General features: G+C 40.2%; 1 protein-coding gene across 2 annotated transcripts in view; it reads left to right on the top strand.

The window, feature by feature from the left end:
* The window catches only part of DLG2 (discs, large homolog 2 (Drosophila)), a 671,422-nt gene that overhangs the window by 650,386 nt on the left and 8,361 nt on the right, over positions 1 to 12,675 (top strand). For both annotated transcript variants that reach the window (XM_009323461.1, XM_009323460.1), the window contains 2 exons: positions 11,099 to 11,149; positions 11,910 to 12,011. In XM_009323461.1, the coding sequence (XP_009321736.1) occupies positions 11,099 to 11,149; positions 11,910 to 12,011 (153 nt within the window). The remainder of the gene's footprint in view (positions 1 to 11,098; positions 11,150 to 11,909; positions 12,012 to 12,675) is intronic.

The following is a 12,675-nucleotide window of genomic DNA, read 5'->3' as shown; positions in this document are numbered from 1 at the left end:
TTTGAGATTATTCTGTTTCTGACTGATTTGTTGAAGGGACATTTTAATGGTTTAACTTTAAGCCATACAGTAGCTCACAATTTAAAGATGAAAGCTTCATCTCTTGTATGACAAACAGGTCTGCAAGGCTAGTTTTGTCAGTGATAGACAGCAAATGTCACTGCCACCTGAATTTTAACTGTTCGGCTGCTTTACGTAAAGTGTCGTAGCAGCTCATTAGCAACAAATGCAGATCCTTCCCTGCCTAAAGAGGAGCAGAATACTTTTGATCTGATAACCCTCCCGAATATCAGTGTCCTTACAAAGACAAATCTCCACAACATCCAACCATTTGAAAGGAGATAACGGAATTCTGCAAATTGCTAAGGGAAAAGTAGCACAGAGGTATTATATAGGCTCTAGTGTCTCTATTAATACCGCGCCTAGCTTTCAATTACTGACACACCTCTAGACATTCCCGCCCATCCAAATTTCACTAATATTCAACTCACCTATGCTTTTTGATGACAGTTCATACTATGAAGGATATTTGTTCCTGTTTAATAAAGTTCTTCAGCATCCTGTATAGCATATTAGTTTGAGACAACCCTACTTAACTTGCTATGAAATGTCCGAAAGTCAACATACTGTTTTCTTCAAAATGTAAGTTTAATTTTTTAAAGCTTCTTACTAAGCCCAAGATCAAAGTTTTCCATTATTATTTTTATCAGATATTATCCCCTCTCATTTCTGCTGCTCCAGTAACCCCATCAGCCCCACTCTATGAACCCCAAGCCATTAGATTGGTACATGAGGGAAACGCAGCACCTTGCGGAGAAGGGGTGGTCTTGGCACTGTTCCCATAGTCATCCTTCATGACATCCATGCATGGTCTGCTCTGGGTTCATACCAGGGGATTCTTGGCTTTTATGAGTTCCTTCTTTCACTGAAAATGTTTAGAGGCAGTTGCAGGTGGGTGTTGTGGGTCATCCACAGCCTAATCCATGCACTGATTTAATGACAAATATCAGACCAATTTTGGCTCCTGATGTTTGTCAGGAGGTGACTTATTTGTACCCATTGTTCATTTAACCACTGTGTCTCATTCTCATTAACCCAGGGTGGCTCCCCACTATATAGCCATTATACCATTGGCTTCTAAATGTCCTGGACCAGCTGAAAAGTTTCAACTGCCAAATAGTATTCCAGGTGGAAAGTAATCAGCATTTCTACCAGAGATACTACTAAAACCACCATTTAATATGGTACTGCAGACCTCCTGGAGACCATATAGCATGGTCTGACTGACCATAAACAGTCTGCTGACTACACTTTGGGAACAGCCACTTCATGTGATACAGATTGCACTTTCCCTTAAATAATATGATAATAGAAACAGGACACCAGACTTGTCAAACCACAAGTGTGAGCCATCATGACAGATCTTGTATCCCGATTCACCCGTCCAGTGGTCTGGTAAAGGTTTTCATAGTCTAGCTCAAATCCTGAGGCTAGATAATGTCTGAAAAAAGATTTCTTCCATTTTTTTCTTAGTTTTGTCACCAGCTTTGTCTTCTTTTTTTTGGACAGATTAAAATAGATGTGGTTACAATTTTCATATCAAAACCATTTTCATGTTAATTTGTTAACCCTTTGGGATAGTGCACAGTGATTAAAGATGGACACAGGTTAGAAGTTTAGCAGGAATAGTTCTAATTTATTAATGATGCACGTTACAGTGCAGAATAATATGAGCAGACACTCAGGTTTCGTTAAATTAGTCAAGACATTCAGCAAGATGCAAGTGGATTATACTGTACTTTGAAATTAAGTAATCTGAGATGTCATTAACTGTCTCATCAAGAAAAGACATGGCTTTGCCATGACACGTATCCCTAGCTAATACGTATAGTCTCTTTCTGAAACACCACAAGAGAGAAAGCTTTCATTTTACCTGTGTAAATTATCTAAGATTTTTCAGGTGATGTTACTGCATAGTTTTTATTTCCTCTCTGCACAACTACCTTTGCACGACTGTGTCAGTTCTTTTAAGTTTCTGTGGCTCTGTGGTGCTTGGTTATGTTCTTTAATTTGCTGTACTGTTCTTGCAGAACATGTTTCTTCTAATGCCAGCAATAGTGAAAGTAGCTACAGTAAGTTACTGCTTTCATTAGAGTCCTTTTACTTTGCATTGCTTGTTCTGTTTGTTTCTTTTATTTTGTTTCTCTCCTTGCTACTCTTTTGTTAATGTTAAAAAGGCAGTTGGAGCAAATGGCTTGGAATTCAAATTTACAACCACATCTTGAGTACAAAGCTATAAAAGAAAACTGGCAACCTTTATAAGAAAAGGGAAGAAGGCTGTTATTTGGGATGTATTCTGGGACATAAAACCAAACCTGGCTTTGGGTAGCCTGTGAAAGTCAGGATTATTTGGTTTAGTGACAAGAAGTTTATTTCAGCAGGGAGGGGGCAGTTTCTTGATGATCTTTTTTTATTACTCCATAGGTGTAGTCAAATCTGCAAAATGCATCCTCTTTACAAGGTCACAATTTTTACTTGCATTTCTGCATGCCTCTATGAAGGGCTAAGAAATAGTCCCAAAAATTTTGTTAAGCCCTTAATTTTGGCGGTACAGATTTCCTAATGCATATTGAAGTCTTCAAAAAAGACCCTTAGGACCCCTTAGGCACTGCCACTGAATGTCACTGATTCCCTATAAGTGAAGGTCCCAACCCTGCAACCTGATTTGGTTGGAATTACAGACTCCATGTGGTCATATAGCCAAGAGGCAGATTGTACGTTCTGGCTAATTATTAGCAATACCCAAAAACTTAACCAATATAACTATTTTTCTGGAAGCGTTGAAAAGCAAAAAAGGCATTAAATAAATTACTGGAAATGTAATAAAAGGTAATTAAAATTATAGATTGCTTACTAAATCACCCAGTTGTTTAATTTTTTCAAGCCATTTGCTTAGCAAATCAAGTTTTCCACCAGTCACTCAGCACTTGTGCTAAGCACCCGCATACATTCAGGTAATCATTGGGATCATACCTTATATTTACTAGTCTTGATACAGTGCATAGCAGTTGAGCTCTGTTAATAAACACTGGTTTTTTTCAGTAAAACAGCTAATCTTATGTAATTCAGAAATGGTAAATTAGTTTGTATTCTCTTGTATTGCAAAGGTTTCCTTGGAAAGCAATTGCCAGAGTCACAAGAAAACAGTAGGTGCTCTTGAACTGCCAAGATCCAGTTCTGAACGCCCTTATTTTTAATGCGTCCTCTACTGAGGAGGAGAGGAGGATTTTATGTTTGAAATATAAGATGCTCTTTCCCCAGACCAACTTTGCAATCAGGAAGCAGTCAACAGGTTAAATTTTCAAAAGTTTGCATGAGTCAAATCTCGTCCAGGTATGTTTATTTCAGAGTGAGCTCAGGGTAAAAGCCCGGAGGAGAATCTAGGCTGGTGGCTGAGCACATCCCATGCCTGATGTACTGTCCCGAACAGGAGACTTAACAAGGGTGCCCAGTTGCAGCCAAACATTTGGAGCAGGTCCACAAAAGCTAGTTCCCAAACTTCATCATAAGACAGGCCAGGTAGCCAGTTCTTCCTTGGCTGTGCAATAGCTTGAAACAAAGTGTATGTTTTGAGGTGCAAGAAAGGGGACAAAAATGGTTTGGGGTAGTTAGGTTTGGGGTACATGCTTGGAAGGAAAAGGAGTGTTGGGGTAACAACTGCCTGTGGCAGATGCTCTCCTTCCAGGATGGTTTCCATCTGGGCAAGCTCCTGTCTCATCCCAGCAGCATCCAGCCTACATCCTGTTGGCTGGAGTTCCCCACACATTAGTGATGTGTCCAATGACTGCTGCCTGGTGGAGAAGATGCAAGAGGGCTTCCTTCTCTGCCCGTGGGAGAGCTATGCCATTTAGCAGCAGAGAAAGCCAGTCTTAGGTTATGCCAAATGAAAGCGGCTTTAAAGCCCAGGAGCTGGTGCCCAAAGGGCCTAATTCCATCTGCTAATGATTCATTGGTGTGTGCTGACATGACATTTCAAGGCCTGACCTTGGGCAACCAGCAACTTTGGTGACCAGCTTTTGGAAATTACTGATTCAGATGGCCATGGTGGCATGTCAACTTTCACCTGACTGTGTGTCCAGTTACTACACGACCATGGCATATCAGCATATCTCCTGTGGGAACTAACAGCCCTCCTGAATCCAGATGGTTACTCTCTGGATCTCCAGGCTACCCTATGTCAACAATATGTCCCATCACACGGTTCATTGCAGCAAATGTCCCCTAGAAAAATTATGACTCAGCAACAGAGAAGAATCAGACAGAGGAGAGCAAGAGGCGGGTGGTCAGAGAGAGCAGTCAGCAAATTGTGAGGGCATGGAGATAAGATAGATTAGACCTTTCATGAAGAAGTTGTCTTATTTCACTGCAGTTCTGACCTTGTGGGACTGCTGAGAGAGGACACTGTACAGTAGAAGCCTATCAATATCCCTCATGTGGGAAGAGTAATTACCAGACCTAGTCTGTGAACATTTCCTAAAGACGTATTCCTCACTGCCTTCTAATTTATTTATTCCTAATGAAAGGAAAATAATAATAGGTGCTCGGGGTAAAGCTCATTCCTGGTAGAATAAGACAGCATGCAGTTATTATTTCTGCTCTTCTTGTTTGCATCTGGGTAGCTGGGAATGGGGCCCAAGGTCAGTCGCTGCCACAGAACCAAGTTTGTTTTAACTCCATTTGGAGCCAGCCATGTTGCAAAGCCGTTCTTCAGTGTGATGTAGTGCCATTTTGAGGAGAATTTGTGTGTTCAGGGTGAGGCACTACAAGTTATTTTACCAGGACACCATGTGTGTTGACTTGCAAACTCATCTAGCCCGCAGTCTGTGCACTGGTGAAATGGGGCATACTAAGAGGAGAAAAAAAAGTGAAGCTGAGACATTCACGGGGAGCAAATAGAAAACTGCTGGAGAGCTCAAGGGTTTTCCATGGGGTTGTGACCCTGTCCCAGTGCCCCTTTCCTCTTCTGTTTCCCAAGGAAGAAAGGGGTTGCCTGCCCCACTGCTTTCTGAATTGTGGGAAATCAGCAATTCACACCTTGGCCAGCACAAACAAAAGTGTGTGGGTAAGAAATGACTGGCAAGCGCCACGTGTTCTCCTGCAGACGTTCATATTTGTCCCTGTAAAAACAGGCCAGTTGGAGTCCGGAGTGAGGTGTTCTGCATTTTTTCTAGTGGGTCTCTGGCAATTGCTTTAACATGTTTCTCTAACTTCTGCTTCTCATGATGAGCATTTTAGTGAAAAGTAGCTAGTATTGAAACCTGTACTACTTGATCATTCCTAGAACCATTCCAAATCAGGGGTACAACTACCCAAAGTGATGTTGAAGGTTTCTGAGTGCTGTCCAGGCTGTGCCCTGAACAGTGATTAATAGAGGGGTTACAAATTGACTGAGTTTTTTCTAGAAGATATTCTGATACATCCATATTTATTTAGAAAAACATATTGCTTAAAAATTTGAGTATCTGACTGAAGTATTGCTCATGTCTTGGGCTCGGGGGTTAAAAAATCAACTTTTTTACAGAAGTCAGATACTTCCTATTTCAGAATAATAATATAATTGAAAGTCCTCCTATGTGGTCTCAAGAGAAAATTCTTTGACCACTTCTTAGCAACAAGGCTGTTGCAGGTAGTAAACCTGATTTCTTCTGCCAGTGCTCTCAACACTGGGTTTGTAATGAGCAAAAGTGCTGGAGCCAACAGAGGGATTTTCTTCATCCCAACGAATAACCTTCAGCTCCATTAACTTCAGGGGGAACCACAAATACATTTGACAGCAGAATCTGGCCCTTTATAAAAAATTAAGAAGTATTTTTGAGCCAGGAACAAATGTTGGCCTGATCTCAAAGGGGCTGAGCCGCCACACAGCTGCTACTGCGTCATATTGGCCATGCTAATATGAAGGCTATGGCCATGTTAGTTATTTGCACCTGTTCTCAGCAGTAAAACCAAGTTTGAAGAGTGGTATATAAAGTCCTGGTCTAGCAGAAAGTTGTGTTCTTGTTGTGATAAGGATACATACAGTCAAGTTTGACTTATCCCTGAACCAGCTAACCAAACCATGACTGAAAGTTTATTTTGAGCTCTGTAACTTAAAATGTTCCGATTTCTTTTTCAAACCAAGCTTGTAAGAACATATTTTTTACTGTGGACTCATCAGTTTTTATTTTGCAAGACATGATTTTCATAATGGCCATGAATTTCAAGTCTCTCTACTGCATATGTGTGGTAATGCTCTCTAACTAACTTACATGTAGTTCAGTAAAGGTTTTTACAGCTGTCATCAAAATTACACACACATTACCACATCTATTTAGCTTAATTGCATAACTGGTTGTGATTGCACCGATTACCTAGAGAGGCAATACATGACTAAAAGTTAAAAATAAGGAAAATTGTTAGAAACAAAAATTTTTACCATCTGTCAGCAAGTCACTCTTGTAATGAGATTTGAAGACTCAGAACAAGGTTAAAGGAGTCCTGATTATTATGTTAGGCCACCGATTAATTAGTACACTTTCATTGGCCCTTACACTCCCCAAGGATTACTATACTATTCAGGCACACTCAAACTGGCACAAGTATTGAAGTCTCATTTTCTGCCCTCACAAGCTATATTGATCTTAAACATAAAGTGCTGATAGAGCACTTTTCAGTCATAAGTTCATTCTCAGACTACTGATGATCTTTTTATGTATTGTCTTCTCAGCCTTTCATAGCTATCAATATATTGCCAAAAGTCATGTGTTTACTTACATAAATAGAGGTCCAGGAAAGGGATTCTGACCCGAATAGAGGTTAGGATATTGGCTGTCCAGTGCGGTCTGTGCAGATGAAACAAAACAAGAAATTGATTTCTCCAAGATCTTGCAAGCCCAACTCAGGTAATCCATACATTAGCCCAAAACCAAAATGGATGGTGACAGAAAAATAAGCCTTCTTTGATTTTAGATCCAGTTGAGCAACAAAATTCAGGCAAGCACTCAAAAATAAAATTAATTTGTCTCATCTACATGTATTTCACATGTGTATTGATGGTAACTACCACCATTAGCCCAGCAATTTTAATGAACATAAAAATTCCCTTTGATTTTTCTAAAGTCATAAATAATTTTTAGCTGTCTTCATAAGTACTGCTTTTTTTATTATCCACTGCCATAGATGCCTTTACAGATTTTTTTCATTCACAGCCATTAATAGGATGCCAAAATCCATGGATTCCCACAGCATAAAGTGCTTGACAAGGGTGGGCGTTTGGTCACATGGTGGCTGCATCACAGCATCTTACAGCAGCTCTCCTGCCCCATTACTCACATGCTGGGTGCAATTACACCAGCCCTGCGGAAGCTCTGGATGCTCTGACAAGACGGAAGGAAATGGGGCCTTTTTATGGGTTACATGAAAAATGCCTGATATCTGCCAGGTCTATGCTGAAACTGTGATTTTGAGTCTTTCACAGACCCTCTGCCATCTAACCAGAAGGGGAAAAGAGAGGCAACACCTTAAATCCATTTTAGGGCTACTCCTCTGAACACCATAAAATCTTTTAAAAAGTTGAAATTAGTAGTCCTTATGAAAGTCGTCTGACCACACAAAACCTCTCAGCCCAGTTTATAGAGGCTGCAATGTTATTCTCTCTTCCTGAGCACGAGAACTCACCAACAGGCATACCAAGAACAAAGGGAAGCAGAGCCATAGCGATTCTGGGAAAGTGAAAGCCCTTCAATAATTTTACTCATAAGAATATTAGATTTAGGAAAGCTTCCTTTTTCTTTCTTCTCTTTCCTTATCTTCTTTCTTTTCTTCTCTTTTTGACTTTGCGGGATTTTACTGAAGAACAAGGGATCATGCCAGAGTCTTACAGAAAGGGCTTTTTCTTTTTTCTTTTTTTGTTTTGTCTGTTAAATTTCACAAAGATGTTCCAGATCAATATAGCTAACCTGTGCTAATTAAGCCATTAACGTGGGTGGTAAATGAGGCTTATTCAAATGATAAATAAGAGCCTGTGTTCTGCTGAATTTCACACTGTGTCTCACACCTCAAAGCCATCACAAGGTTATAGCAATCCGATTATTGATTGACTCTAGAGCTCTTCATTATACTCAATACTTTATGGACTACTTCAAAACCGTGCGGTACCGACTGAGCAGAGATCATTAAAGAATACCGTCTGGTACAGTTAACGTGCATATTAGCCTCTGAGGACTTACAGGATTTTGTCTGGACAGTACTTGGAAGGATTTTATTCACACAGAAACTTAAGCTTCCTAAGCCCTTTTTCCAGAAAATAAAATAGTGGAAATGGTGCAGCTTTCCCCCACGCTCACACTCCATGTTGAGTCTGTAACTCAGTGCTGAAGAGCCTTCACTCAGGAAGATATCTATCTTTAAGGCCCTGTGTATCACAGTCAGCCTCAAAGTTTCTCCTTACTTTCTGCAACCCTTTCCAATGGCTTAAGCTTCAGCACAATTTGAGTGGGCTGGAGTTTTTTCTTTGCCTTCAGCAAAGTTTCACAGGAAAAAACGGCCACAGTTTCACAAGACTTCCGTGAAACGACAGGCTCATTTGTCTCCACAGCCCATACCCTACTGATAGCGTGGATGTAACGACAGCTTCAGCATGTGGACATGTCTGCCAGAGACTGGGCAAAACAGAAGGTAAAATCTGTGCTGGCTTCTCTGTGCTGGTTATAATTCTGTGCCAAAGCCAAATATTAGCCCACAGAAAAATTTTTAAACAATAGTGTCAGAGTTACTGGCTATTTTCCTTCGTTTGCTCTTGTCACTGTCACTCCCATGGGATTCTACTGTTTAAATGCAGATGTCTGCATCTGGCCTTGCTGTTTAAATGCCATTATGGGACAATGGAGACAAACACACCCTTCTGACTTTTTCTCTCATCCCAAAGTAGACATCTAAAATAGGTCAGATGACTCATGTCTTAGAATAAGCACTTGCCTATTTGTAGGCACCCATTGACTCCAAAGGGTACCTAGGGACTAGCTTAGACATAAGCACTCACGCTACAGGTTTCTGAAATTAGCTGAAATTAATCCCCCTCTGTGGATCTGTATGCCATTGAAACAAGTATTTTCAAGTATAAGACTGTATTCGTACAAACAGGCGTCCCTCCACATGCTTAGTACATGATGGCTTCATCGCCCACCCCAAGACTGACTTTCTCAGGCTGTTGAAAACCATAGCCTTGGCTCCTGGGGCTGGAGGGCAGGCAGTGCAGGAGCATCTTCATCCAGCCTGGAGAGTGAATCGTTTTGTCTCCAGGGGAATGGGACATCCTGAGTTTTATATCACCCCTAAAATTCCCAGAGAAACTTAAGGGAGAATAATACATCTGATGTATGAAACCTAGTGTAACAATAATTCTAGGTTTTTAACTTTGCAAAAAGCCAAAGTTAAGCAAGTGATTACAGTATCAAACATTTGCAAATAGAAGAAAGTCCATTATCCACACTCCTCATATGTTATGTTGCTTTGCCCTCAAAAGCTCTCTAATCTTTTCCTTTTATTAAAAATGATGTTTTCACCTTTGCTGCTTCAGCACCATTGCTAGGTTGGAGTTGGCCCTGTCTGTTTCTCCCTCTCTCCTAACACATCAGTACATTTTTTTTATTTGCTTTTTCTGTCATTTTTCTTAATTACAGCATTACTTTTACTTGAAAAACTTTCTTACACATTTCTCACAGCTGTCTATATAATATATCACAAAAAATATCTATCAATATATTGGATTCATGGGGTGGGATTCAGCTTAAGACTAAACCATAAAAAGTTTTGTACCTTCTTGGGAGCTAGGCATTGCATCCAATACAAATCTTGTTAATATAGTTAACAGAGCCTCAAGAGTGACTCAGATAGCAGTCAGACTACTTCAGGGTGAGGTCTAGGCCCCTCTAAATCCTACCGGTATCGTCCACCCGGTGTCAGGCAGCACTCTTCCCCTGTATGTGCACACTTTAGTTTGGCAGGAGCCCACCAGAATAATGTAACACAGACTCATGTGCATGCTAGCAGATGAAATTAAGGCAACCCTGTCTATTTTATAAAGCCCTGGTACTGACACTCTTGCTTCTGTAGTATCTAAATTAGTTGCAAAATCCCATCTGTGGATCTTCTCAGAGATAAGCCCTGAACTGAGTAAAAATAAAATCATAATTTTAAACTTTGTTAAGCCTAAGTCATATTCAGAACCTGCCAGAGCCTTTATGTGGCGCCAAGTACGTGACAGTGACCCAGAAAGAGAAATGTCTAGGACTCATTCATGCAGTAGGTTGAAGAATCCTCCCCCCTCTCCTCTTGCACTCTCGTAGAGGAGAGGACAGTGATGCATCGGGGCTGTACACCTGCACGCAAGTCATGGTCCATCCAGTGCCACTTGTTTCTCATGGCAAATTTCTCTGCTTTAGTTCCCTAAATGTCCTAAGTGCTGTTTCCTCATCTAGGAAACAGCACTGTCCTAACAGGAGTGGAGCGAGGATAAGTGCGTAAAATATGATGCTGTGAGATTTGTGTTCAGGGAAAGGATAAGGGTCATCAAATAGCTCATAGCTAGATGTCAGGCTGTAAATAAACTAGACTAAAGAGGTTATGCACAGAAGGACGATCAACCAAAACTCATATATTCTGAGAACAAAAATAGTTCAGTTTAGGTAGCCTGTGGGTTTGCCCTGCAGCAGCATGTTAGGGCTTTAACAATCAGACAATCAAAAGAATTGCATCTAAAATTTCTGCACTATCCTTGTAAACAGCCTTGCTACCAAATCAATAAATGAAGCCTTATTGCCCATCATTGAAAAAGCCCAATTTCAGCAAATATAATTGAAGCAAGTGGCAGGGGAGGGAAGGGAAGGAAAAAAGTGATCTCCGTACTTTGAAGTTATGAGGGACTTTGGAATGGTTCAGGTGAGAGCATTACCAGAGAGAAGTGTCAAACCCAATCTGTCTCTACGTGAAGCATTTTATCAAGCTTTAGTACTTGATGTGTTGCTTGTCAGCTTCAATCTTATCTTTCTTCTCTCATCAGGAGGCCAAGAAGACTGCATCCTTTCTTATGAACCTGTCACAAGACAGGAAAGTAAGTTTCATCTGCTCTTCTGTCACTGTTCCTTATATTTTTCACTTCACATTTTGGGGGCCAGCAGATCAGTAAGCCTTGCTGTGCCGGACCCAGATTCTCTGTGGCTCTTTTTCTTGGCCACTCGCTCTATCACATACAAAAGAAATGATGTAAGGGTCTCCCTCGCTAGCCCCTGCTTCCTAACATTCTCAGGACTCTCCTCAGTATGCTCTCATGGCCTTTACTGATAAATACATTAATCAGCCTACAAAATATTGATGCAGATTTTCTAGATTTACTGCGATATTGTTACATGGCAAGCCTTTATTATTTTTCTTCTTGTGTGATATGTGCCTCTAAGCAGGGTAGATGAACCTACGGGAAGGCAAACTGAAAATGGGAGGGCACCCACCTGGTTTAATGGGGGATGCACTCATATAACTGAGGAGAAAAAAATCCTACAATCTCCTTTCCATGCCCCATGAGAGAGTCCATCTGCAAGCATTTGGGAGTGACCTTGTTGAGCAATAGCAAATATATATACTTCCACATAGTCGTTTGACTACATGTGCATGCACCATCACAGGGCTCTGCAAAATGAGTGGTACTCGTTCCATTTTCCTTATTCATGTCAATAAACAAAGTATTCATCAATAAAACGTACACCTAAGTTTTCACTTCATACATAAAGGCAACAACTCTGTTTAGTGCATCTTTTGGAAGATTTACTGTTATTATCAGTAAGATCATCAAAATGTACTTTCTTTTTGTTGTTCAGTTAATTACACCAGGCCGGTTATTATTCTGGGTCCTATGAAAGATCGGATCAACGATGATTTGATATCTGAATTCCCTGATAAGTTTGGGTCGTGTGTACCACGTAAGTATGATTTTACTCCTTGTTCTGCAGCTGGGTGAGTTGTGTCCCTTGGTGCCACACACGAAGTAAATTGCTGTGAAAGCAGCATCCATGAACTATATGTAGTTGAGTTTCTCAAAAGCCATTTTTCCATTGGACAAAAAAGGGGAAAGGAACAAACAAAAAAAAGATTGTGAAGGTCTGGAAAGAATTTCTCAAAAGAATTGTCTCAAAAGCTGTTACATTTTTTTAAACAAGGAGCCTTTTAGCCCCTAACTCAGTTTACTCATCAGTTAATCTGTGGTTTTTTAAATAAGATAAAAGTTTGAAATACTGGTAAAATGTAAAATGTTTCAACTCAGTTACACAGCATCCACCAATAAAAATAAGGAGTAATCTGTGATTTGTGTGAGATCTAGACTGTCTAATCTGAAAGCAATATTGGACACTGAATTAAGCAGAGTGTTTATATCTTGGATCATTAGAGCTCACTGAGTTTATTTCAGGCCCTGATTGCAGTCTAACTTTATTTTAAACTGTTGTCTCTGCAAATACACAAGCTTAAAACTGCTAGAGATGAGATCAGAATCAGGGTTATAATTAAGGCTAAATTAAATTGATGAGATTGCAATTCATTTTATCACTGTAATAGGATTAGATTTACAATCTGAAATGCATTTTGTAT

Source organism: Pygoscelis adeliae, unplaced genomic scaffold, assembly GCF_000699105.1.
Source record: "Pygoscelis adeliae isolate BGI_AS28 unplaced genomic scaffold, ASM69910v1 Scaffold84, whole genome shotgun sequence".
Lineage (NCBI taxonomy): Eukaryota > Metazoa > Chordata > Aves > Sphenisciformes > Spheniscidae > Pygoscelis > Pygoscelis adeliae.
Note: the sequence above shows the minus strand (reverse complement) of the source record. Positions and strands in the feature narration are given on the sequence as shown.